Source organism: Emydura macquarii, unplaced genomic scaffold, assembly GCF_026122565.2.
Source record: "Emydura macquarii macquarii isolate MOO-44397 ecotype Brisbane River unplaced genomic scaffold, CSIRO-AGI_Emac_v2 contig_705, whole genome shotgun sequence".
Lineage (NCBI taxonomy): Eukaryota > Metazoa > Chordata > Testudines > Chelidae > Emydura > Emydura macquarii.
Genome location: NW_027130842.1, coordinates 9,432,808 through 9,456,359, shown reverse-complemented (window position 1 = coordinate 9,456,359; position 23,552 = coordinate 9,432,808). Strand labels below are relative to the sequence as shown.

General features: G+C 40.2%; 1 protein-coding gene across 3 annotated transcripts in view; it reads right to left on the bottom strand.

Annotated features, from left to right (window-relative positions):
* SAMD5 (sterile alpha motif domain containing 5) overlaps nt 1-23,552 on the bottom strand; it is a 372,001-nt gene that overhangs the window by 210,920 nt on the left and 137,529 nt on the right. The window contains exon 3 of one of the 3 annotated variants that reach the window (XM_067542378.1): nt 18,042-18,238. The exons of the other annotated variants lie outside the window; for them this stretch is intronic. Within the exon in view, the coding sequence (XP_067398479.1) occupies nt 18,218-18,238 (21 nt within the window). The 3' untranslated portion in view covers nt 18,042-18,217. Of the gene's footprint in view, nt 1-18,041; nt 18,239-23,552 lie in introns of those variants that run through there. 3 annotated transcript variants of the gene reach the window in all.

Genomic DNA, 23,552 nt, shown 5'->3' with positions numbered 1-23,552 from the left:
GCCAAGACTGATGGCATGTCTACACTACGAAGTTAAAGCAACTTAATTTAAACTGACATCTAGCTACGGTTGGAGGCGTCCACACACATGTTCATTGTGTCTGTGGAGGGCTTTCTCACTAGCAGCACTTGTATCGATGCACAGAGAGTGCACCGTGAGTAGCTTTCCCATAGTGCAACTAGCTGCAGGGGGTTTAGGGAAGGGCTTGCAATGCCTCGTGGGACCAAAACATTGTCATGGAGGGAATGGGAACATGGTTTCGACCTCCCATGATGTGGTTTCCTCCCTCCCTCCTTCCCAGATATCAACAGCCAGCAAACCACTACTTTTTCATGCCTTTCTTTGAAAGCCTGGCTCAGCCACACATATGCCATAGCCCGAGAAGCATGGACCTTGCTCAGCCGTGTACTCTGGTTGTGAACATTACAAACATCTTGTGACTTATCCTGCAGTATTTCCAGAGCCAAGACAGGAGCGGACCTGAGGTACACTGAAATGCCAGTCAAGCAGCTCTGCTGTAAGCTATCGAACGAAACAATTCCTGGCTGCTGCTGGCAGTCGTGCAGCCGCTGAGCACAGTGGAGTGCCATTTCTGGTCCCAGGGGACAAGCACTGACTGGTGGGATCGCAAAGTTATGCAGCTATGGGATGATGAGCAGTGAGTGACTGGAGAACTTTCAAATGCGGAAGGCCACATTCCAGGAACTTTATGCAGAGCTTTCCTCAGCCCTGAAGCACAGCAACGCTAAAATGAGACCTGCTCTGACAGTGGAGAAGTGAGTGGCCATCACTCAATGCCACCGGTCAGTGGGGAATCAATTTAGAGCTGGTAAATCCATTGTGAGAGCTGTTATAAACCAAATGTGCAGGGCCATTAATTGACTTCTTCTAAGAAGACTCTGGGGCATGAAGACACGCTGGACATAATGGATGGTTTTGCCGCAATGAGGTTTCCTAACTGCAATGGGGCAATAGATGGCATGCATATCCCTGTCTTAGCACCAGACTACCTTGCCAAAGAGTACATAAACTGAAAGGGATACTTTTCCATGGTGTTGCAAGAGGTGGTGGATCACAGAGGGCACTTTGCTGACATCAAATGTGGAATGGTTGGGAAAAGGGCATGACACATGTATCTTCAAGGAACACAGGTCTGTTCAGAAAGCTGCAATCAGGAACTGTCTTTCCAGATCACAAAATAACCATTGATGGTGTTGAAATGCTAACAGTGATCCTGGGAGATCCAGCATACTCCTTGCTCCCATGGCTGACAATGCTGTACACCAGTCACTTGGACAGCAGTAAGGAGCAGTTCAACAATAGGCTCAGTAAGTGCAGAATGGTGGTGGAATGTGCCTTTGGACATTTAATGGGTCGCTGGCACGGTTTGCTTACTAAATTAGACCTCAGTGAAAGCAATGTCCCCATTGTTATCACTGCCTGCTGTGCGCTCTATACTATCTATGAGGCAAAGGGAAAGAAGTTTCTGCAGGGGTGGGACATAGAGGTGAATAGGTTGGCAGCTAATTTTGAGCAGCCGGATACCAGGGCAATAAGAAGAGCCCAGCAAGGAGCTCTGCGTCTCTGAACCCGTTTCAGTAATGAGCCACAGTAATGTGCATTGCTCATCTGTGTTGTGCCTTTCCATACCTTCCCTTCCATCGGTTTTCCTGGACCTCCCCTTCCGCCACAAACCCCAATGGAATAAATAAAGAGTATTTCATTCTTGAAACCATGACTTTATTTCACAAACATAAAGACAGACAAAGAACAGGAAAAATAATTTAACCTTGGGCAAAAGGTGTAATAAAATTGGGAGGGGAGAAGCAAATGCGGCTAGTCTTTGCAAGCACGCAAGTTGTCATGCTGTTCAAAGGTCTTTGAGTGGCCATCTTATGTTTTTAGTACCCTCTCCTGGTATTGAGTGGAAGGGATATTTCACCTTCTCCCCCCTTCCCTGCCTCCTGGAACATTTGGGGGAGGGGGATTGGGAACAGGGCAATGCTTGTAGGCAGTTCTGCAGGGGCTGCAGAGGGACTCTAGCCTCAAGCTGCTTTTCTTGAAGCTCATCCAGACGCCTCAACATGTCTGATTGGTCCTTCATAATCTGCAGCATCTCATCCTGCATGGCACGCTCATGCTCCTGGGCTGCTCTCCATATCCATGTCCAGTTTTTCAGACAATGAAATCCTCCAGTCTGCTTTGAGACATGGTTTTTGTCCAATGGTTTTTGCTCCAGGGTGCTGGTGGTGGGGAGTTTGCAGCTATGAGAAAACAAATGAAGCCTACCCAAAAGCTCCCCCATTAATGCTATTGGTAGTAGTTGCCCTGGACTTGCAGATTCTGAGGTCAATCCCTGCCAACCAAACCACCGGTATCTTAGGGAAACCATGATTGAGGGACCTAGAAATTGCCATGGGTGGGGGAATCACACGTTCCATTGTTTGCGATAAAAGCAACAGTAATGAAAACTTCCAATGTCTCCCCTAGGTGATTTTAGTCTTCTGAGGGTAACACAGGGTGGCAAGGGAGTAGATGTTGCAAGTGCCTGAGTACAGACCTGGGTCCTTTTGTGTACCGCAATGATGCCAGCAGAGTTAATACTGGAGTGGCATAGGAAAAGTGTCCTACCAGGGTGGAAGAAATAAGGTAGTCCTCCCCAGAAACCTTCTGCAAAGGATGGTAGAGTACCTCCATGAAAGTTTCCTGGAGATCGCCATGGAGAATTCCTGGGCCATCCCTGTGCACACACACAGTCTTTTCCAGGAGGCATTCTCTGCATAGCTGGAGCGGCTATTGGGAAGCAGATACATATTACACCTAACTAAAACAAATGAGGATGTAACCCCTACAGTTTGATTGGAATTGCATACTCAACAGGGGTGCCTTCCCCGGCATCACAGTCAGCCACAATGCTGTCCTCTGACCAGCTGGACTGATGTGCGGTTAAAAACAGCTCCTGGCTCTCGGGAGAATGGATCCTATGCTCACCTGTCTCTGATTCTCCTCTTCCTCATCCAGACTGTCCTAACTGTCATTGCCTGAGGTGTCCCTGACTCAGTATCCTGGAAGGTATCCATGCAGTGTTTGGGGGTAGGGGTGGGGTTGCCACTGAGAATCGCATGCAGCTCACTGTCGAAGTGGCATGTCTGTCGAATTAAGTGCTACGCCTCTTGCGGAGGTGGAGTAATTAAGTTGATGTTATAGGTGAGTTAGGTCAGCAGAAGGGACCCGTTAGTGGAGACGTCTACATTATTAGGTTGACATAAGGCGGCTTCCGTCAACATAAGTTTGTAGTATAGACCAAGCCTACCCCATTAACTGTGTGCCATAAGGCAACTGCCAGTGAGGTTAAATGTAATTTAAAAAAAAAAAAAAAAAAAAGCTATTGTATTCCAAGCGCTGAACAAAAATCACCAGTATGAAGAGAGAGAATCAAGCAGTGAATTATTTTGCCCTATCACCAGATGTATACTATATAAGTTATTTGTTTTTACTTGTTTGTGGTATAAAGGAACTTTTGTTCTTGGGGAAATAAGAAAACTGGCAACATTCCACTAAATTCTTTTATGTGCTGCACCTCAGGAATTCTAGCCAACAACTTTGTTTGGGTTTTCTTTACACCTGGGTATCCATATGTTTTATAAACATACCATATGTTTTTTCTTTGTGCCTCTGTATACAATTTTTTTTTTGGTTTTGTTATTTTTAAAATAACAAAGATTTTATTAGCATTTATCCCACATCATGAAAGATTATGATGAAAATTCAGAACAATCCTTATGTGCTTTTCAAAAATCTTTGGACAGTTTACTATTTGTTGTTCTCAATACTTAGGGGCAAATTCTAGCACTTTGGGCACAGCAAGTGGTCATCAACTGGGAGGAATTTGGAATAGACATTTTCCCTTCTAATCCTAACAATCTCCTAAAATCCCATGGAGAAATTGTTCTAAGAACATAGACACATTTGGGGGCAGGAACTACAGATCAGAAAGCACTGCCTACAGTTTTATGTACATGCCCTCTTGTCGAGGTCTTTGCACTAAGCAAATAAGTAAGAAAATGGAATAAAATATTTAAGAAATGGGTCCATTCTTTTCCAAGCTTTCTAAAGGTCCCAACCTCTTTAATATGCCTGCACAAATAGTATATTTTAGTTTGGATGCTACTTCAGAGTTCACATTTATTTTACCACAGGTCACCAATAACTGGGATTTCAGAATTCAGTTTTGGGAATAATTGCCACTATTCTGTTGCAAGAACCAACTTTTCACTATGTAATTTGCTGCTTCCACTCTCCTGTCTCAAGAACTTGCCCAGTATATTACCTCCAGTTATTCCTCCTGGTCTTTGCTTCACATTTCTGAGTCCTATAAATACAGCACTTAGCTATCTGAGGTCCATTATGCAATCTCCTAAAGTTCCAGGTAAGAAGGAAAAAGCAGGCTCCCTAACTAATATCTAGCCAGCACATACAAAGTCTCATCTAAATCACTGGTAATATTAACTCATGTAAAACAGCAAAGAAGAATAGATGCTCTTATTTAAATTGTGAAGAGTTTTTCTATTTGAGTGTAATAACATTTGATTTTCATTACTGTGGAAGTGCCCACATATGCACTTCTGTTGCTCTGCTGGTAAAATTTGAGGAAAGGCTCCAACTGGCACTCACAGGCTTCAAAGAGGGTCTTATCAGCTCCTTAGCAAGAAGGCTGTGGGGCTAGATCCTCCATTCTGCTGAAGCCTGTTTCCACTGCTCCAGCAGCATAAAAGAGACAGAGAGGAAGTGGGCCCTGAGGAAAGACCCACTTTGTGAAGGACTCCCCTACTGGCATAGAGCTGGAGAACTCATCAGTATAAGGGAGTTTGAGGGACAAAAAGTGGCAAGGAAGGGACATAGCTGGAGCTCCAACAATTTTCTGCTTTTCATGGCTCATAGGAGTGTACTTACAGCATCCCTGAGGCTCACTAACTCACTGACTGATGCCAGATTATCCTCAGAAAGCCACATTTGCTCCCTGACCCCTTCATTCCTGGGGTCAATGCAGGGTTGAAATTATTAAGAATTGGGGCCATAAGTTGAGAGGAATGAGTAAAGCAGGTGAAATAGGGGATCCAACACTCCTGCGGTAAATATTCTGAAAGAAGAATTAAAAACAAAAACAGGTGAGCTTATTAATACTTTAAAACCTGCTATTGAGCAAACTTCAGAGCAAAGAAATCACCAATATGGGCATTGGGCAAGGATCTGGAGAGCTAAATTGTTTTTGCAGCCAAAATTCCATCGGGGGGGGGGGGGGGGAAAGAAGAACCATCTGTTTAAATGTTTTGAGTTCTATTGTTTCTTTTGTTGTGGTTGATGGAAGCTCTGTGAATTCTCTCCAACCGTAGAGTAAAAAAAGGCAATGAACCAAATTCAGACCAGCTGTAAGTCAATACAAGTCCATGCTCAATAATTTTATTTTATTTGTGGTAACTGCCAAGTGACTATAAGAATTGTGGTTGCTACTAGGAAAGTAGTGATGGCATCTCTCTCTGTCACTGGTTACTTATGTGTTAGATTCTATAATTGTCACAAGATAAAAGGCAAGTTCTCAGAACATTATGACAGTTATTACTAACCCAGTGGTCACCATCTCCTATAAAACAGTGCCTTCCGGTCACCACAAGCAGCTGCAGCATGAAATACAAAGCTGCCCGTCATTTCATGACATCTTTGAAGGAAAAAGCCATTATTGTAAAGAAAGGGCTTACCCTGCCTTCTCCATAACCTTAAGGGTTATTTCCCTGAAGTAGTATTGTTTTAAGAATTAGAAAAGGTCACCATGCATGAACGCCCTAGACAGCTGAAGAAAATAACAGCACACTGAGTTGACAGCTAAGACAAGAAATACTCTATGATAAGAGGAGGAATGAAAAGTCAGTGTAAAAGCAAAGAGTACAGTAGAAGAGGGGTTCCCAAACTGTGGGCTGCAGTCCAAAAATGTGCCACGACACAGTCCCAGAGAGTCCCCCAGCGCAAGAGCAGTCTCCAGTCAAACTCTTAGTACAGTTTTAACTCCACATGACTCAAGTAATCTAAGTAAAAACTATATAAATGGGATGTTTTGAGCTGTATATATTGGATAGATTACAGAAAAAACTTTATTTAAAAAAACCCCACAAGCTGCAATATGTCAAGTTTAATTCTCGTGAGTTCAACGGTGAGTTTTACTAAAAGATAACCTAGCAACTTACACACAGTCCGCCATTTACAACTGTAAAAAACAGCAAGCAGTATTTCAGTCTGACATGGATCAATTTATTTTTCAAAAAACAAGAAGAGCGCACTGGTGGAGAAGATAATGGAAGCCCCGGATTATCTACAGCTACATGAAACGACCCAGCAAAAAAAAAAAAAAAAAAAATGGAAGAAAGTGATAAGAAAATATGACACACACTTGAAGTTTGGATGCTCCTTTAGTGGATTGGATGAGTAATCATTGCCTCAGTGTGTTATAATATAACTGATATTTTAAATTTTTATGTATTTTTTTTTCTAATTAGTAGAGAGTAGGATTGGGTCTTTACTTACACACCACAGAAATTCAGATTTTACACTAAAAAAATTGAAAACACAATATAGTAGTCAACGTTGGACAGCTATTTTGTTTTAAAACCAACAAGGAACACTGATTTTAACAGTTAACATTGTTGTGTTGCTTATTCAGTTTTATACATTTATACACTTGTTTTCCCTGTTTGAACACCATATTTTTTAAAGTGTAGTTTTACTAAAACTGTCTGGTTTCAAAGAACTTGAAGCATTTCTTTGAGTGCATATTGCTAGGGATTTCTATCATTGCAATTGTTTCATTAAAATGAAAAGGAAACATGTACGGTGTTTATTTACAGTGTTATAGTTCATATGTATGTAATAATTAAAATTAATAATTTTCCTCGAGAAGTGTTAATAGTGGGCCGCAGTGCCTACTACAGCCGCACAGGTGGGCTCAGGGAAAAAAAGGTTGGGACCCCCTACAGTAGATCACATTTCATTTTGCTGTGACATTCACTCCTCACTCACTTCACACATTGTGAAATAATAATAAAATAAAAATAAATGCATTCTAGGAAAACTGTGGCTTAGAATAAGATTTATGTCAGAAAGAAGTTAATTATTAGCATTCACAGTATCTGTGATACATGAATGAATGGGATAGATTGCCACACTGCATTTTTATAAACAGAGTGAGACCTGATTAATCTGCTCTGTACTTTGTGTAACTTTTTGCCAACATAAGGATAAACCATGTGCATGTGCTACAGACCTGTTAATCTGAAGTTTCCGGGGTGAACATTTTTAATAAAATGCATATTTACTACCTGAAGCATTTTGGGCTGAGATCTCCTATCTTATAAGTTAAGCAGGCTTGATAACTATTAGGGTAAGACATGGTAGTAAAACCCAGGAAACAATGTGAGGTTTCACTCATTCCTTTGCAATCAGTATGGCAGAAAATATTCCATCAGTATCTGGAGAAACTGTGTTGCAGCAAATGCTTTTTTTGTTTGTTTGATTGAGGCTTAAAGCCAAGGCTGTGACTATTTGTGGTCAATAAAGTTCACATAGTTATGGTCTCAAGAGTTAGGTTGTTAACCCAGTTGGGGTAATTACATTCCACCTACCTAAATTTCTCCTCTACCTACGCAAATTTGTCATGTAGTTTCAATTGATACAATATTCTTTACTGCCTTCCCTAAACTCTTCTGTAGCGTTGCTCCACACTGTTCAAGAATTGTACGTAGTGGGGGATATGATTCTTGTATATGATGTGGAGTTTGCAAATTTGATATATCAGGATGAAAGACATTACATTAAATAATTTAATGAACTGTTAAAGTACCTGAATATGACTTAATATGGCCACAAGAGAATGCCTCCTCTGCCTCAGAAACCTTCTCCACTTTCCTACTTCTCCATCAATGATGAAGTTAACCCTGAGAAATGTCAGGGTTAATTTTGATTTTTTTCTCCTCCCTTGCCCCACACCTTAGCTATACTCAAATTCTATTGCTGCTTCTTCCTTAACATCTCCAAGATCTACTCTTTTCTTTCCTACAGCTAAATATTTTGTTCAGGCCATCATTACGTCCCACCTTGATTATTGTAACATCCTGCTCTCTGAACTGCCAAACACATACATTGGCCACCCTTCAGTCCATACCAAATGCAGCTGCTACAGTCATTGTCCTCACCTATCAATTTGATCATGTCACTCCCCCTCTTTGAATCTATCCACTGATCCCTCATCCTCTATTGCATCAAATTAAGGTTACTTATCAACTTCAAAGCTCTAAATTGCCCATTGTTTTTCCCCCTTTCCCTTGATCTCTGTTCCTGGTCTCATTCTCTTTATATTATGAGCTCGGCAAAGCAGGGAATGTCCCCTTGAATGTTTGGAAAGTGCTTAGCTTTGTGATAGTGACTGCTACGATAAATAAATCATAAACAATAATAATAATCACTTCAAACTTCACATACAATCCCATTCTAAATCCCACAAACTAATTTCTACAGCCCAGACAATGGTAAAGTAAATTCTCCCTCACAGATCACGTCAACAAGAATCTCTTACCAAATACTTGTCCTCGAAGTACACAAAAATGCTTTAAACATGAAAGATCCCTCAGACAGACAAAGGATTCCAATGTACAGATCCCAATAAGGAAAATAATAAATCTAAACCAGATACAGGAAATAGAATAACTCTTACATTCACTGACAAAGTAAAGCATGAAAACAAAATATTTCACTTGTAAAAGACCAAAGAGCGAAAAAAAAACAGATAAAGACAGTCTTCTGCATCCATTTTCCCATGTGTGTAAGGGAGGCAATTGCCCTCTGACTGAAAGACCTCATTAACATTGGGAAAATGAGTCATGTTAGAAATGTGTTCACTAGCAAATTTTAACTAACATGTATCTAGTCTAGGTAGGCTTGGCAGGATTAAATTTTAATTAGTAAATGTTGATTTCACTGTATCACAGAAACCAATGGAAATATATTTCCATCATAATAATAAAAAATTACAGATAGGCAAAGCAGGAAAAATTCTGCTTGAGAACTTATTACTCTTTGATTTAAGGATACTTACTTTGTATATTTCATCATGCAGTATTGACAATGTGTGTTGTAACTGTCATAAAGATTTAACTTTTTGAATCTCAACCTATACTGTCAAATAATAATTGACAGACTCCTTATTGTCTGACTGACACTCCCATAATTTCCTACAACAGTGAACATCTAAACAGATACAAACTTAAAAAATGCTTAAAGATAAAAATCAATATGATCTGTCATCATTATAAAAAATAAACATCGATTTCTGCCAAGCCTAAATATAGACAAGCATACATCATATTAAAAAATATGTTAATTGTTTGTGGTTAACCTCATGGGTTATCTTTAAGGATATGTCTACACCAGGAAATTAATTTGGATAAGGTAGAGTAAGAATTTAAAGCAAAATAGCTATTTCTGATTAACTATTAATTAAGCTATTCCTTGTGTGGATGCTCTGATTCCAGAATAAAAAGTTCCTTGCTCTGAATTAGTTGAGGGAGTTAATAAGGAATACCTATTCCAGAGTAACTCCCCATGTAGACAAGCCCTTAGTGCTAAGGCACGTTTAATATCATGTTAATTAAAATGTGTTAGCTGAGATGATGGATTTTCCCACTACAGACATGATCATGACCATCTCTATCTTGAGGCAGAGAAGGGAAAGACACACTTCTCTGAGAGGAGGAAAAGGAAATAGAGAGGATGAAAAGACACATAACTAAATTGCTTAGGTTTGCCAAGGGAAATAACAAATATATACGTATTATTCTATTATTCCACACAATTGCTGCTTTATATTGTAAACCTAACTTATCTGCCTTTTCATCTACCCTGTTATGAAGTTCCAATCATAGCCATCTAAACATACTAAAAACATGCTCAGCTGATGCTGAGCTGGCTGGAAAGCAAGAAAGGCTCATTACAAATTGACAAAGTTTTGAATCCCATTACAGTTTCTTCAGTGATTTTACTCACCACAATTTCCCACCATATTGCTGCAATGAACTGGGACAAAATCTTTTTCTCCAACACACTGGATTTTCAGTTTTAAACACAAAAAAGAGGATTATGTTCCATCAGCCATGTTTCTGCCTCCTCTGTTTCAACTAGAGCTGGTGGAAAAAGGGCAATCCCTTTCCATGAATATTGATTCTTGAAAAAATGTGAACGCTTTAACAGAAAGGAATTTTGAGAAAAATTCAAATTTCAAGAGAACCCCAGTGGAATTTTTCAGTTTCCCAGGTGCCCTCAGAGAAGGCTTTTGTCAATGTTACTTGTGAAATTGATAAGAGCTTTCCAGCCAGGCTGCTGGAGAAACAAAGAGCGTGCGCACTCAGTCTCCCTGCCACCCCCTCAAGCTATGGGAGTGGGAGAGGCATTGCATTCATTCTCACACACACACACACACACACACACACCCCAAGCCTGAGGAGAAGTGGGGTGGCAGAGTGCCCAGCAAACTAAGTTTTGTGGGAAAATTTCCAAGCAGCTCTGGTTTCAACATATGCCATTTTCATTTGGGTTCAGTTATGTTGGCTCATTAGTGGAAAGGTTCCATAGCTATTCCGAATCTTTTCTTTTGTCCTTTTTGGTGGTTTTTTTGGTGTTAATTGGCTCAAGCAAGATCCCCACTCAGACTGGAACAGCAGTGTCATTAGCCTGTAATCTGGTAAACCTCCTTCAGTAACTTCAGTGCCCTTCTGCATAGTCCCTTGCTATGTCAAATGCATACTATGTTTTGATCATTCCTCCACTTGCTCAGTGCAAATTTCAACATACATCTGCTAGCTGAATACAGCTCTAGCAATGCCATCATCCGAGAATTCCACCACGTGTCATTGGGACACCCCTTTAGGCTTCTTGACAGCTCTATAACTAGCCCTTACCTTGACGTTCTCATCACTTCCCTTTTAATTTGTTAAAATATTTAAAGTTTTCATTCACAGACTGAAATTAGACTGTAATGTTTCCAGTATAAAAAGCCCCCATATATATATATGTTCAAAAAAACCCTGTTAATTTTCACAACCCTGCTCAAGTGCAGAAGACTCATACTAAAGAGAGATGACAGCTTGGTCTGGTGGATGGAGCAGTAGATAAGTACACATGACTCCTGAGTTAATTTCCAGTTCTGCCACTGTGCAGCTGTTTGAGCTTGAGCAAGTCACTTCACTTCTCTGTGCCCCCGTTTCCTGCCCCAGCCTTTGTCTTGTCCATTTACACTGTAAACTCATTGAAGCAGGGATTGGCTCTTACTATGTGTCTGTTCAGTCTCTACCACAATGGGGCCCTGATCCCAGCTGAGGCTTCCAAGTGCTACCACAATACAAATAGTAATTTAATAAATAAATAATAATAATAATAGAGAGGTAGAAGCAGCCCTACTGGATCATTTTGTCCGTTCCTTTCTCAGTGCAGATTTGTTCCCATTATCTATTTTCCAGTCTAATTTAAACGTCTCCATGGATGAGCCGTCTCAAGTCTTTCAGTTCCTTTTTGAAAAAGCAGTGTCGTTTATGTAAGAACACAGTATCCTTATCTAAGTCAGTGTTCAAAACCACCAGGTTTGGTTACTTGGAAGGAAGATATGGTTCAAGTTGCAGTGCTCTTTATGACATTAACTGAGCAGTATGGTCTTCTGTGCGCCTATATTTGCCATATTCTGGTATCTGTAATTAATAGTATGAAACACAGCAAGTTATCTCAAAGTTATAACAGTAAGGATTCTATACAGATAATATCCCAGTATATCTGACTGACAGCACACAGTCATGATGAAAATGTACTTTCATTATACAGGAAGTTGCTCGGATACCCATAGGTTTTTCTAAGTGAAAGCAAGAGCCATAAATCTATTATCTTTTTTATTTCCAGCATTTTTTAAAGATATGACAGATCAGATAGATATATCTAACTTACAGAAACTGTGCTCATGTAACAATGTGTGGGCCCTTGTCTATCAAACTGCTGCTCTTTCTGTGACCATGTCTGACCCCTTTCATGTGCTCTTAGCTATTTGAAAAAGCCCAGCAGTTTTCTTTACACCATATGTAAAGGCAATGAACCTGTCAAGTTTCTTTCAGCAACTGAAATTACCTCTGACATCAGACACAATACACTTGGACTTACTCAGCTAAATGAGAACAATTTTAACTATGGACAAGAACAATTAAAAGTTTGGAAACCACTAAAAACTAAGGACAGGCCATCTGGCAAAATGAATAAACTCCACATAGAGGGTTTAAACCTATGAGGCACTGAAAGTCTGCTGTGAAAATCCATGTGAGTTTGAGGGCATTCAGCATAACACAGGAGGTGCTACGCGTTACAACCTGGCTCTCTCTCCTCCGGATAGTAACCAGCCTGCTGTAAATGGACCTAGCTGCTGGGTCCAATGTGCTTCTGAGCCCACTGGGCTGAGCTGAGTCTAATCACTGTTTCTAGCTCTGGTTCTCTAGGCATGTTTCCCAGTTCAGACCTCGTCTAAGCCGTTCCTTGGGACATAGGACTCTGAGATCCAGACACCCTATAATCACAAACCAGTGCCTCAGATCTCCCACCCTGGCCCCCTCCCCAGCTGCTTACATATACTCTCCCAGAGTGCCAACTAAATGTGGCTTCTAGTTTAACACCTTCAGGAACAATGTGGCAGGAAAATGTGAATGCCATACCTCTGATCACACCCTACACACTATGTCACGCTGGCTGGATTGGGGGGGAGGGGAGTCATTTAGTATATTGTTTGACATCGTATGTCAAAATCATAATAATTCATGTGAGTTATGCCATGTCATGTACTGTTGGAAAGGCTATAATGTGCTAAGTAAGATGATGATGTTTATATTCATGCGTTATATGTGTAATGGAAGTTATGGATATGGTTGATATATCTGTATTTCAAATTGTGCTATCTGGGTAACACCCCAGTCAGGATGGCTGCAGGGATGGCCTGCTTAATGGCCAATTAAGATATTCACAGGTGCAAGGCGTCCAGGGGGAAAAGCCAGGGATATACCTGATGAGTCACCAGGACTTGCTCATGTGACTCTGGACTCCATTTTGGTTCCTGTGAAATTCCACAAGCAGCATAGCAAGGGCCAGAGGACATAAAAAGGCAGAGGCCCGGGATCCATTTTGTCTTCAATCCTGTTCAGCTTTCAGCCACCTATCTACCTCTGGATCAAGTCATCTGCAACTGAAGCTGTGAAACAAAGGACTGAGATCAATCCAGGTACTGGATGTACACCAGGGGGACTATACAAGCCTGCAAAGTCCACAATTCTTCTAGAAATCTGATATATATGGACTTTCAAATAATTTGTATGTATCTGATTGCTTTAATCCTTTAACATTTCTCTTATAGTTTGTTTCTTTCTTTGCATAATAAACCTTTAGTTTTAGTTACTAAAGCATTGGCTGGCAGCGTGGTATTTTGGGTAAGATCTAAACTTATATTGATCTGGTACTGTGGCTGACCCTTTGGGGTCAGGAGGAACCTTTTTGGTAAAAAGCATAGAGTTAAATAACTGGTCTCTTTACTGGACCTACTGGCTGATTGGGAGCCAGAGACTGAAATGCAGTAAAAGGGGCTGTGTGTATTTGTGTACTGGCTTCTTGATAACCAGTTTGGGGAATCAGAAGCACAGTTTGTGGCTGGTTGGGAAATATGACTTCAGTGTCACCCACCAGTGTTGGGAGAATCTGCTCTCCTTTTACAGCCTGCCTTGACCTTGGCATTTTCAGGTGGCTACCCTGGGGGCACGGATGGGTCACACACTACTGTAATCTCTGTACAGGGTATGCCTTGTAAGGTATCATTTGAAAACTCATAATTTGCTGGTCAGCACTGTCCTGATAAAATAGGTGTGGCAACATTTATGTACGTGAAGTCAAACAGGCCTGTCTTGAACTAAGGAGCATATGTTTGCCTTTATTTGTATTTAAGCAGTAAATAGAGTCATCAATCAAGGGAGAACAAAGGGAGCTCAAACAGGTGAAAAAAAACCAGCAGGGAACATCCTTCCACACATACTCTGTCTCCTAGTTCCCAGCTGGAAATGTTTTTCAAGAGGGGGATTGAAACTATAAAAAGAAGGGGCAAACTTCCAAAGCGCCCCTCTCCCCCTCCCCCTGCCCATCACATTCTCTGCATCTGGGAAGACAAAAGAAAACAGCCATTGAACTTTGCGGGAGTGGTCCTGACCTGAAGAGTTTGGTCAGTAACCTTGCTGGAAGTATGTGGTGAGAAATTTTGCTTGAATCTAATAGCTTGTTAAAGTTAGACACTAGTAAGCATTTTATCTTTATTTTTCTTGTAACCATTTCTGACTTTTATGCCTCATTACTTGTACTCAATTAAAAATCTCTCTCTTTATAGTTAATAAACTTGTTTTATTGCTTTATCTAATCTGGTGTGCTTCAGTTGAAGTGTTTGGGTTACTTTATTTAAGATAATAAGCTGGTATATTATTTCCTTAAAGGAATAACAGACTTAAGATATTTGTACTGTCCAGGAGAGGGTTGGGCAGTACAGGACATACATTTTTGGGGAGAATTCCAGGGCTGGGGGTTTGCTGGGGTCACCCTGCAGCAGAACCAAGGCTGTTGAAAGCAAGGGTGTAAGTGGCAGGCTGCAGTTACACACCAACACTCACTGCATTCTGGAAGGCTGTTTGTGAGTGGCACAGGTGAGAGCTACTCTGTAAGGCACCCAAGGCTGTGGGACAGGAGTGACAGCTCCCCACTAGTCTGGACTGTGCCCTGGTATGTCACAGAAAGCAAGGAACATAGGCTTAGGAAAATAATTTCTTAAACACAGGAACTTTAAGAGTAAAGTGCTTGACATTACAGATCTTTGCAAAACAACATATCCTAAGATGCTCCCAACCTTACTCCAATCCCATCCCTTCTCTGGGTCCAAGGTTTTCTCAGCACTTCAGGCTAGGCACAGTCCCTCCTACCTTCTCTCTCTTTAGTCAGTTTTTCTTGCAGTGGCAATGGATGACCCTCCGACACCCATTCACAGAGACTTAAATACAGGCTCTGTCTATCCCACACTCAGAGTTTGGCAGGTTCAGCCACCAGTGATTAAGGGCTAGACTGTGACTTTGACTACAAGACTGTACAACTAAGAAAGCTTCCCTCTCTTCCCTTATGTCACTATGTGGGCTACCTAGATTTCTCCTCAGATCTGAGTGCATTAGCAGTAACCTGGACTACTTGCTGATTACTTCCCAGAAGAGGTGTGCAGGGGAGATAGACAGAGTTGACTCCAAATCTCTCTGTTCATTGGCCAAAGTGGCAGAGCCAGTTCTGGAGGAAGAATAATGTAGTATAGGCCAGGAGAAAGTTGCCTGAACTTGGGAGCAGACAGAAAACAGGGGATGACTTGTGGCTCAGAGGGGTATCCCTGACTCATAATACTTCCAAGGGCTACTTCTGCAGTGATGCAACTCTTGCACTACTCCTTGCTTAGAACTGAACTTAAAGGCACCATACAACCCTCACTGTGACAAAGAAATAGAGGAAACAAATAACAGTACATTCCACTTTCACAGCAACATGATGCCCCAAGATGCAAGAGCCAAGTTTATCTATAATACAATTCTAAAATAGAACTTTTAAGTTTCCTTCACTCACTCCCTGGAACTCATGAATCTCGTAGACCCTTCAAGTCAGAGTTTCCTGGCACTATGGAAAATTCCAACTGCCACAATTATGGGGGTTAATTTCTGATTCTTATCTGGGAAAATGTAACTTAAGCATTTTAGTCTCAGCTCTCATAAACAAAAAACAAAGAAGCAGCTTCCATAAAACACAGTTCAATAGTTTCAACTATGTTATGTTTATATATTTAAACCAAAGATACATAAAACATCGTTTGCTTCACAACCCTACAGAGCTCTTCAGAAAGCTATTGTTAACATTTATTTTGACCACCTTTGCAGCTTCCAATTGTTGTTGCAGAATGAAAACTAATTAATTAAATGTATACCGGGGAGGTGTTTTGTAAACCCTTCTGTTTACCTGACATGACAACTGGAGGGAATAGGAGAAGCACAGCTGCAATTAACAAATTATAGAAATGTTGCAATGGTGATAATTAGGTACTGCAAAAGTTGATTTAGTTCCACAGCAATTTCCACTGGATGTAGTCACTTCAAGAACTTATTTAGGGCTGATCAAATGAAAGGGTTATGTTTTGCTTTCTTTTTGCAGCATTATAATATGCCTAAGAGGCAGGTCCAAACAGAATTACAGGCTAAATAATTAGAGTTACACCCTATTTTCTCTGAAGTAGGAAGAAATTGCCCAGGTTCCAAGTCTAACAGTCAATCTACTTTTATTTGCTTGTTTTACTTGTGTACAATGTGTCCCAGCACAACATTGTTAATTGTGGAGCAATCCAATATATTTGACTACAAAGCAAAGCAGCACAGTTTAGTCATTGCTTCCATGGTATTTCTGGAAGGTGATTTATGTAAGAAATGAAACTTTAGAATAAGTCAATATAGTCATCAATGGAGGAGAGCAGGCATTAGAGCTAGGGGGAAAGACAGATTTCTGCTAGAGAATACAGTTGTCAGGCTTGTAGACCTAATGCACCAAGCATGCAAGATGTGTCATGTTCCCAAATCGCTGCAACTGTAGCTGGCATTTTAGAATGAATTAGGTGGGTAGATGGCTAAATGACAACAAGTACTGTATATCCTTAAAGCCTGAAGGAAGAGAACACTTCAGATCCCCCTACATGTCTTTTTCCCCCCTTAGGTAATACATTTTTCCAGGAAAAGGTCAGGCCAGTGTGACAGAAAATCATTCTGATTTGAAGGCTGTTAGAAGTCACATCCTAGTATGCATGACTTGGCTGCCGGTGTGCAAAAACCCACACGTAAAAACAAACAAGAAAAAGAAGGCAAAAGCAAAATATTGGCAAAGAAAGTCACATCTACAATATAACAGAGGAGAAGAGGGAACATACACTTAGAAGATCAAGAGGGAATTGCTGTTTTTTGCAGGGTATTGGCACAGATTACCTAGCTATACTTTGGAACAGCAGCAACACTTCCCAGAATATCAAGAGCCCAATCATAAGTTGCCTTGCTTCTCCCCTGCACAGGTGACTGGCATGACTGGCCTGTGCATTCCGAGATGAGAAGCCACTGCAGGGCCACTATACCCTTCCCCAATCAGGTGGGCAGCGAGTGAACAGAGCCCTGGCTCTACTTTCTCCAGACACGCTAGCTCAGCTAGCACAGAGCCAAGGTAAATGGTGTCAAATTAGGTGTGGCACAGCTTATTTTCTTCCCCCTCCCCCTCTCCCCATCTCATGCGGGGGCAGCATAACTCAATGTTGCTCCTTACTCAGGGCTCTTGATAACACTTTGATCCAGCCTCAAGCCACTTAAAACAAAGCTTTGGATTTACTGTATTTCTTACTGAACAAGAGAACCTGGTCTGATCTGCAAGTGAAAAGGAAATGGCAAATGTTAACAAAAAACGAGCCAGTTATAAACTAGTCAATCTTACATTATATTACTCTGAACTGCTAATTAAACTCTTTTTATAACTCTCTCCTGTCTCTGCCTGGGGCCATATCTTTAAATTATCTTTTAATGGGAAATTGATGTGAACAGCATGCAGCCACAAGACCAGGAAAACATATCCCCCTTCTTAGGATGTATGAGGGGTTCATGCAGCATTGTTACATCTATTCTTGGTGGCACATGAATGAACAGCTAACCAATTAATTGGCTGTCAGGAAAGGCACACAGAACTGTGACATGAAGGTAGAAGATGAGCACTGCACAGAGATCTGAGAAACGATCGGAAGATAAGTGGGACACTATGAAAAAAGTGCAAAAGTAGCCACTGGAAATATCTGAAGGTATATTCAACTAGACAAACAGGTCCAGGAACATGGTGGCTCACATTCATCCATTCATTCACTGCAGTTACACAAGGGACAAATGTGGAATAATGTGTTGGGTTTTTTTTTTTTAAATGACACACGCAGTACTTTGATGTATCCTGCAATGTTTCCAAGGCTTTCTATAAATACATGACAGATTAAAAGAGACAGTGAGATTACTTAGATGGTGAACAGCTACAACATCTCAACGTCGACCTAAAAAAGGGAGAAAGGTGGAGATTATTTTATTTTGCAATATTAGGGAACAGGCATGGGAATAAAAAGTTAAAGATGAAATATCAGCCCTGAAGCCTTTTTATTTCATTATTATTGATTTGCTAAAATAACAGTAAAAATTAATCTGACATAAGCACTGGTTTTAGCATCTTAAAGTTGTTCTGCAAAAGATACCAATTTTTGCTTGGCCTATCTGCTTCTCAGAAAAATCTAGATGAAGTATCGTATCACAGGTGAAATGTCACATTAGTTTGTTCTGTCTGTAAAATAGATGAAAGGCACAGAGGGTAAAGTGATTTCAAATAGGTCACACTTTGAATGAAAAAATATCTAAAGTTGAGCCAAATTCTGCCCTGATTTTGTACCACGTGGAACTTCTTAGAAGCAATATGTTTCCATAGAGCATAGGACTATAGATGAGAGAAGAATTTGGCTCAAATAATGATGAACAGAAGTGGACACCAGCTAAGAATTCTAATACTAAGAAGATGACAATTCTCAGCACAGTCACCCCTAACTAAACAAAATAGCAAGAATGAGCTGTTATTGCCACAATCACACCTTGTATACACAGTGGGCCAAATCCTTGGTCCAATTCCAGCTGCTTTGTAAATCAGAACCAACCCTGAAGGTGCTCTGATTTATGCCAGAGACTAGGCCAGAAGTCAGACAACCCCAGGAACAGAGAAGCATAAAATCTAAACTAAAATCTAAACAACAGTTACCAGCACGGTCTTTTTAAATATGTGCACAGATACAAGTAACATCTTCTCCTAGCATCTTTCACAGGTAAACCAGTTCTTTCTTCAGACAAAAATAAAAACAAAAGGAAGATTTTTTTCAAAGTTACTGTACAGATTTATCCCCTTGCTAAAAGACCTTTGTTAAAATTCAAAGCAAAAATTGTAAGCCTCAAAAACTCAATTACATCTCAAACCCACAAACTTTGATGTTTATAAAGGAAATGATGATTACAGCTGCATTGGTGCTGTGTCATGGTGTGTACCTCAATTCCTAGTAATTCCAAAATAATCACTGCATATTTACTATATAGACTCAAAGTTAATCAAGTCTAATTCAAGGAGGGCTTGTCTCAGATCGTAAGAGTCAATGTTGTCTCAGGTTGTGAGCCCACAATGGGAGAGGCAGAAGAGTGGTGAGAATCTCCCTTCACCTTGTGCTGCTGAGAAAACTATCTGGACCTTGGGTCTGTGCCTATAAAATAAATATAAAAGACAATTTGGCACTTCAGATCCTATTCCTCCTTTATTGTGAAGAGCCAGCATGAGACGAGATGATAACCTGCTGCTGGTATAGGTCATCAACCAATTACTAACCCCCTGGAGCTAGAGGGAAGCAAGGAGGGAATTGTGGCTATATACACTGCGTATCCCAAAGAAAAATCCTCAGTTTTTGTTATGCAGTGTGATTCTGAGAGCTAATGACAGGCAAATTCCTTCCTGTTCTCTCGCAAAAAAAGTCATGTTACAAAGCTGCGTAATGACACGCGAGTCAAGTAGCAAGGAACGTTCCCTTCCACATCATGTGACAGGACTAATGGCATGCTCTCCGAGATTCAACCTTGTGACATCCAGAGGTGTGTATCCATGTTTGTCTTCACTGACTCTATTCTCCAATAATCCCAGAAACAGCAGGAAATCAGGGTTTTCTTTGCAGAGAAACTAAGCAAAGGGCAGCATGTGGCCTGGTTTCATTTGCTCATCAGAGTTCTGAATAAGATCTCACACAATAGAAAATAAGCCACCAAGCTCCCTTGCTAGAAAAGATGCTGCCTAGGAAGGTCATTGCCTGACAACAACAAAAAAGAGGAAACCCAACTGCTAAGATTCCAGCATACCTAGTAATTTTGCACTGGATGAGTGAAACATTTTATTGCATAAAATCTAGAGGATGCAGTTGGAAACAAAATGGTGCACCGCATGTAACTTGCAAATGGTTAAGGGCATATGAAGACATTAAATAGGATGTATTTGATATATAACTTCTTGGAATCCAAACAAGGTAAGCTACAAAAAGCATCATTTTTGTGCAGGGGATATCCATGGTAGATTCCCTCTCAAAGTCCATGACTGTGCTGTTTGCTATCAGAGCAACTAAAGCTTCATGGAATGCTACTACAGAAGGAAAAAAATGTCCTATTAGCTGGCCAGACACTTTGTAGAAGGCAAATAGTTTTTGCCAGTGGCAATGCTGGGAAAGTAACTTTTAATAGGCAATCAGTTACAACTGTAACAAGTTACTGGCAAATTTTTATACACAGTTCCAGTTCCAAATTACTTTAAAATGTAATCAAGCAGCAGTCAATTACTTCTAGTTACTTTTTCATACATTGCATATTGTGGCGACATGTTGAGAAGAATAACAATGAAGAAACACATGAGTTCTCTCCCCTCAGGAAACCAAGAATATTCAGAAACATAGAAAAGGATTCAAAACATTGCTGACAGCCATTTCAAATAAAATATAGCAATTACTGTTGCATCGCACACCATGTTTTCTGAATCTCTTTAAAATATTTTGGGCTGAAAAATGTTACAAAAATGTAACAGGAGAAAATATTAGTAATGATATCTATAGTGAAGCAGTAAAATTCCTTTCTTTGGTCCACAATCATTACAACAGGACTTTCCACTGGCTGTCAGCTTCGAGGACAGAATCAGACCTGCCTATTACTAGCAAGCAGGGAAAGCTCCTCCTCCTGAAGAGCTCACTATTTGAGACAACATTCACCTTCAGGATAAATACATCTGACCACGAAGAAAAAGCACATATTTATTCTAGAATACTCTATGGTTAAAATGTTTTCACCTTCTACAGAGCACCTAGCTGACAGAAATGTGAATACCAATTTTGGATCCTGATTAGCCAAGAAGGCTAATTTAATGTTTAGGAAATACAATGGCAATTCTTTCCGTGGCTTTGAAGGGGCTGTTATAAATGAAATGTCAAGATCATGCCATTTGTATGAGCTGATAATGCATCTTTTGCTGTCTAGACAGAAATCTTTTCCTTCTGATGTACCCAGGATATTCAGCCTTTCAGTACAGTAATTATAATTTCCATAGTGAGACCGTCTAGAAGAAATTCTAAAACATGTTTTGCTTGCAGTGACAGAGTGGTACTCTGTAATCCTTGCACCAATCCCTGTATTTCAGACAGCTACTGGAGTAAGGCCTATTTACAGACCTACGCTTGGATCCAGAAACATGCCAACACATGCTGTATGAATATAAGTTTTTTCTTCAGATATTGACTTTCAAAAACAAAGCAGCAAAGCTCAGCCTGTCAGTGTCTGCATGCAGGATGTTTTTGTTTTGTTTTGTCTGTATATAGTAACTAGTCCAAGTCCAAGTCCTTGTTTGTTTGTTAATACAAATACATTAAATAAAACAACATATCATAGTGGCTTTGCTGCTAATTTACTAGGTCATTGAACCCTGGTCCTGAGTCAATAAAGGACGGTCAGTATAACAGCTTTATTGTCCTTCTTTATTTTCTGTCATGTCATTTGGACCACAGGACAAGAGAAAAGATACCCAGAAGAGCTGTTGGCCCCTGGCTGTTCCCATTATGTAGAAAAGTAGCAAGGGTCTGATAGGGGGTGGGTGGGATGTGGGTACAGAAGGGGTCTCACTGCTAGTCCTGAAGCAAATGGATCCACATCGTCAGTCTACCAAATGGACTGACTTGAAATGGAAATACTTCCAGATGCAGACTCCATTTCACCTGTTGTAAACTTTCCCTGCTAAGTCAGTCTATGTTGGTCTTCAACTAGTCTTGAGGTACAAGGTTGTGTAATAACAGCCAATTACACTCTGCCCATGTGAGCATGAGTTCAGGTTTATGGGTTAAAATTTTCAAAAGTAACAAAGGTTCTGATTTTTAAAGGTATTTAGGCGTCGCTGTGCTCAGTGTCACACCAAGAAACCTAAATCTTTTTTACAAAAGGGATTTAGGCACATAAACTCCATTGACTGTTGAAATGGGATTTAGACTCCAAAGGGCCTAAATCCCTCTTGAAAATGATATTTAGTTTCCTGAATCAATTAGGCGTTGTGACAGTGAGCGCTGCAATGCCTAAATATCTTTAAAAATCTGGGCCTACGTGACTAAGTCCCTTTTGAAAATGTTACCCATAGTCTTTTCTTTAGTATAAAATGGAACTGTTTAGCTTTTTCTAACTGATCCTTAAGTATTGATATGCTTTGCATTAGGAACCAATTTTTTTATTATTATTATTTTCTGGTAATTGTAAACTATACTCTGTGGAATAGTGGGCATTTTTAGACAAGTAGCCTATAAAGATTTAACAACATAGAGGACATGCAAAGAGCAGCCCAGCATAGAAAAGGATGGCATTGCCTTGTTCAAGCTCTAAGCAACATTTGACAGCACAGGACGGATTCAGATTCAACATACAAAGAAGTGCAATATCTGCCTTTTTTGGCATTTTCCTCCCCAAAATGTTATTTTCCTGCAAGGTGGAACCCTTACAATGAAATTAATTACTAATTTGTATTGCAAAGTTTCATTTGCAATTATAATGACTTATGCCTCTTTATTCCATGTGGAAAATATGGGCTTCACTACTGCCTTCCATCCTGAATGATCTCTTGCTTCAGTCTTAGCTTCTTACTACATCATTCTGATGACTTTCAATTCTGTTCTGTTGTGTATTTCCAAGTTGTTCTTCATCTGCCTTGTCGCCTAATGCACTGGGGATTCCAGTCCAGTGCCTGTCGTGTTACCGTTTGATTCTTTCCTCCATTTTTATTCCATAATTTCCTGTCCTATCAGTTTCTGTTTCATTCTCCTCCAAAGCTCTTCATTTGTGATTTTTTCTGGCTATTTGATGTTATGGCTTTGTCTAATGCAGCTGTTTATAAAAACTTGGAGTTTAGATAATATGGGCTTGATAAGTCTCCAATTTTCAGTGCTGTATAGTAAGGCAGACTTTACAATGGTATTAAATATTCAAAGTTTAATTCAGAGGGCAAGGTTTCTGTTTCTCCAATCAGCTTTAGAATTGCAAAGCCATGGCTGGATTTTGCTATTCTAGTTTTCATATCTTCATCTCTTCCCCCTGTTTTGATTATGATGCTCCCAAGATATATGAAATGTCAGACCTCTTCTATGTCAATCCCAAAAATTGTTATTGGTGTTTCTTGTTATGTGTTACTTCTCATGGTTTTAGTTTTCTCTGTTTTGATTTTCAGCACTAACGACTGTGAATACGCCTGGAGATTATTTGTTTTAGCTTGCATATCTCTGT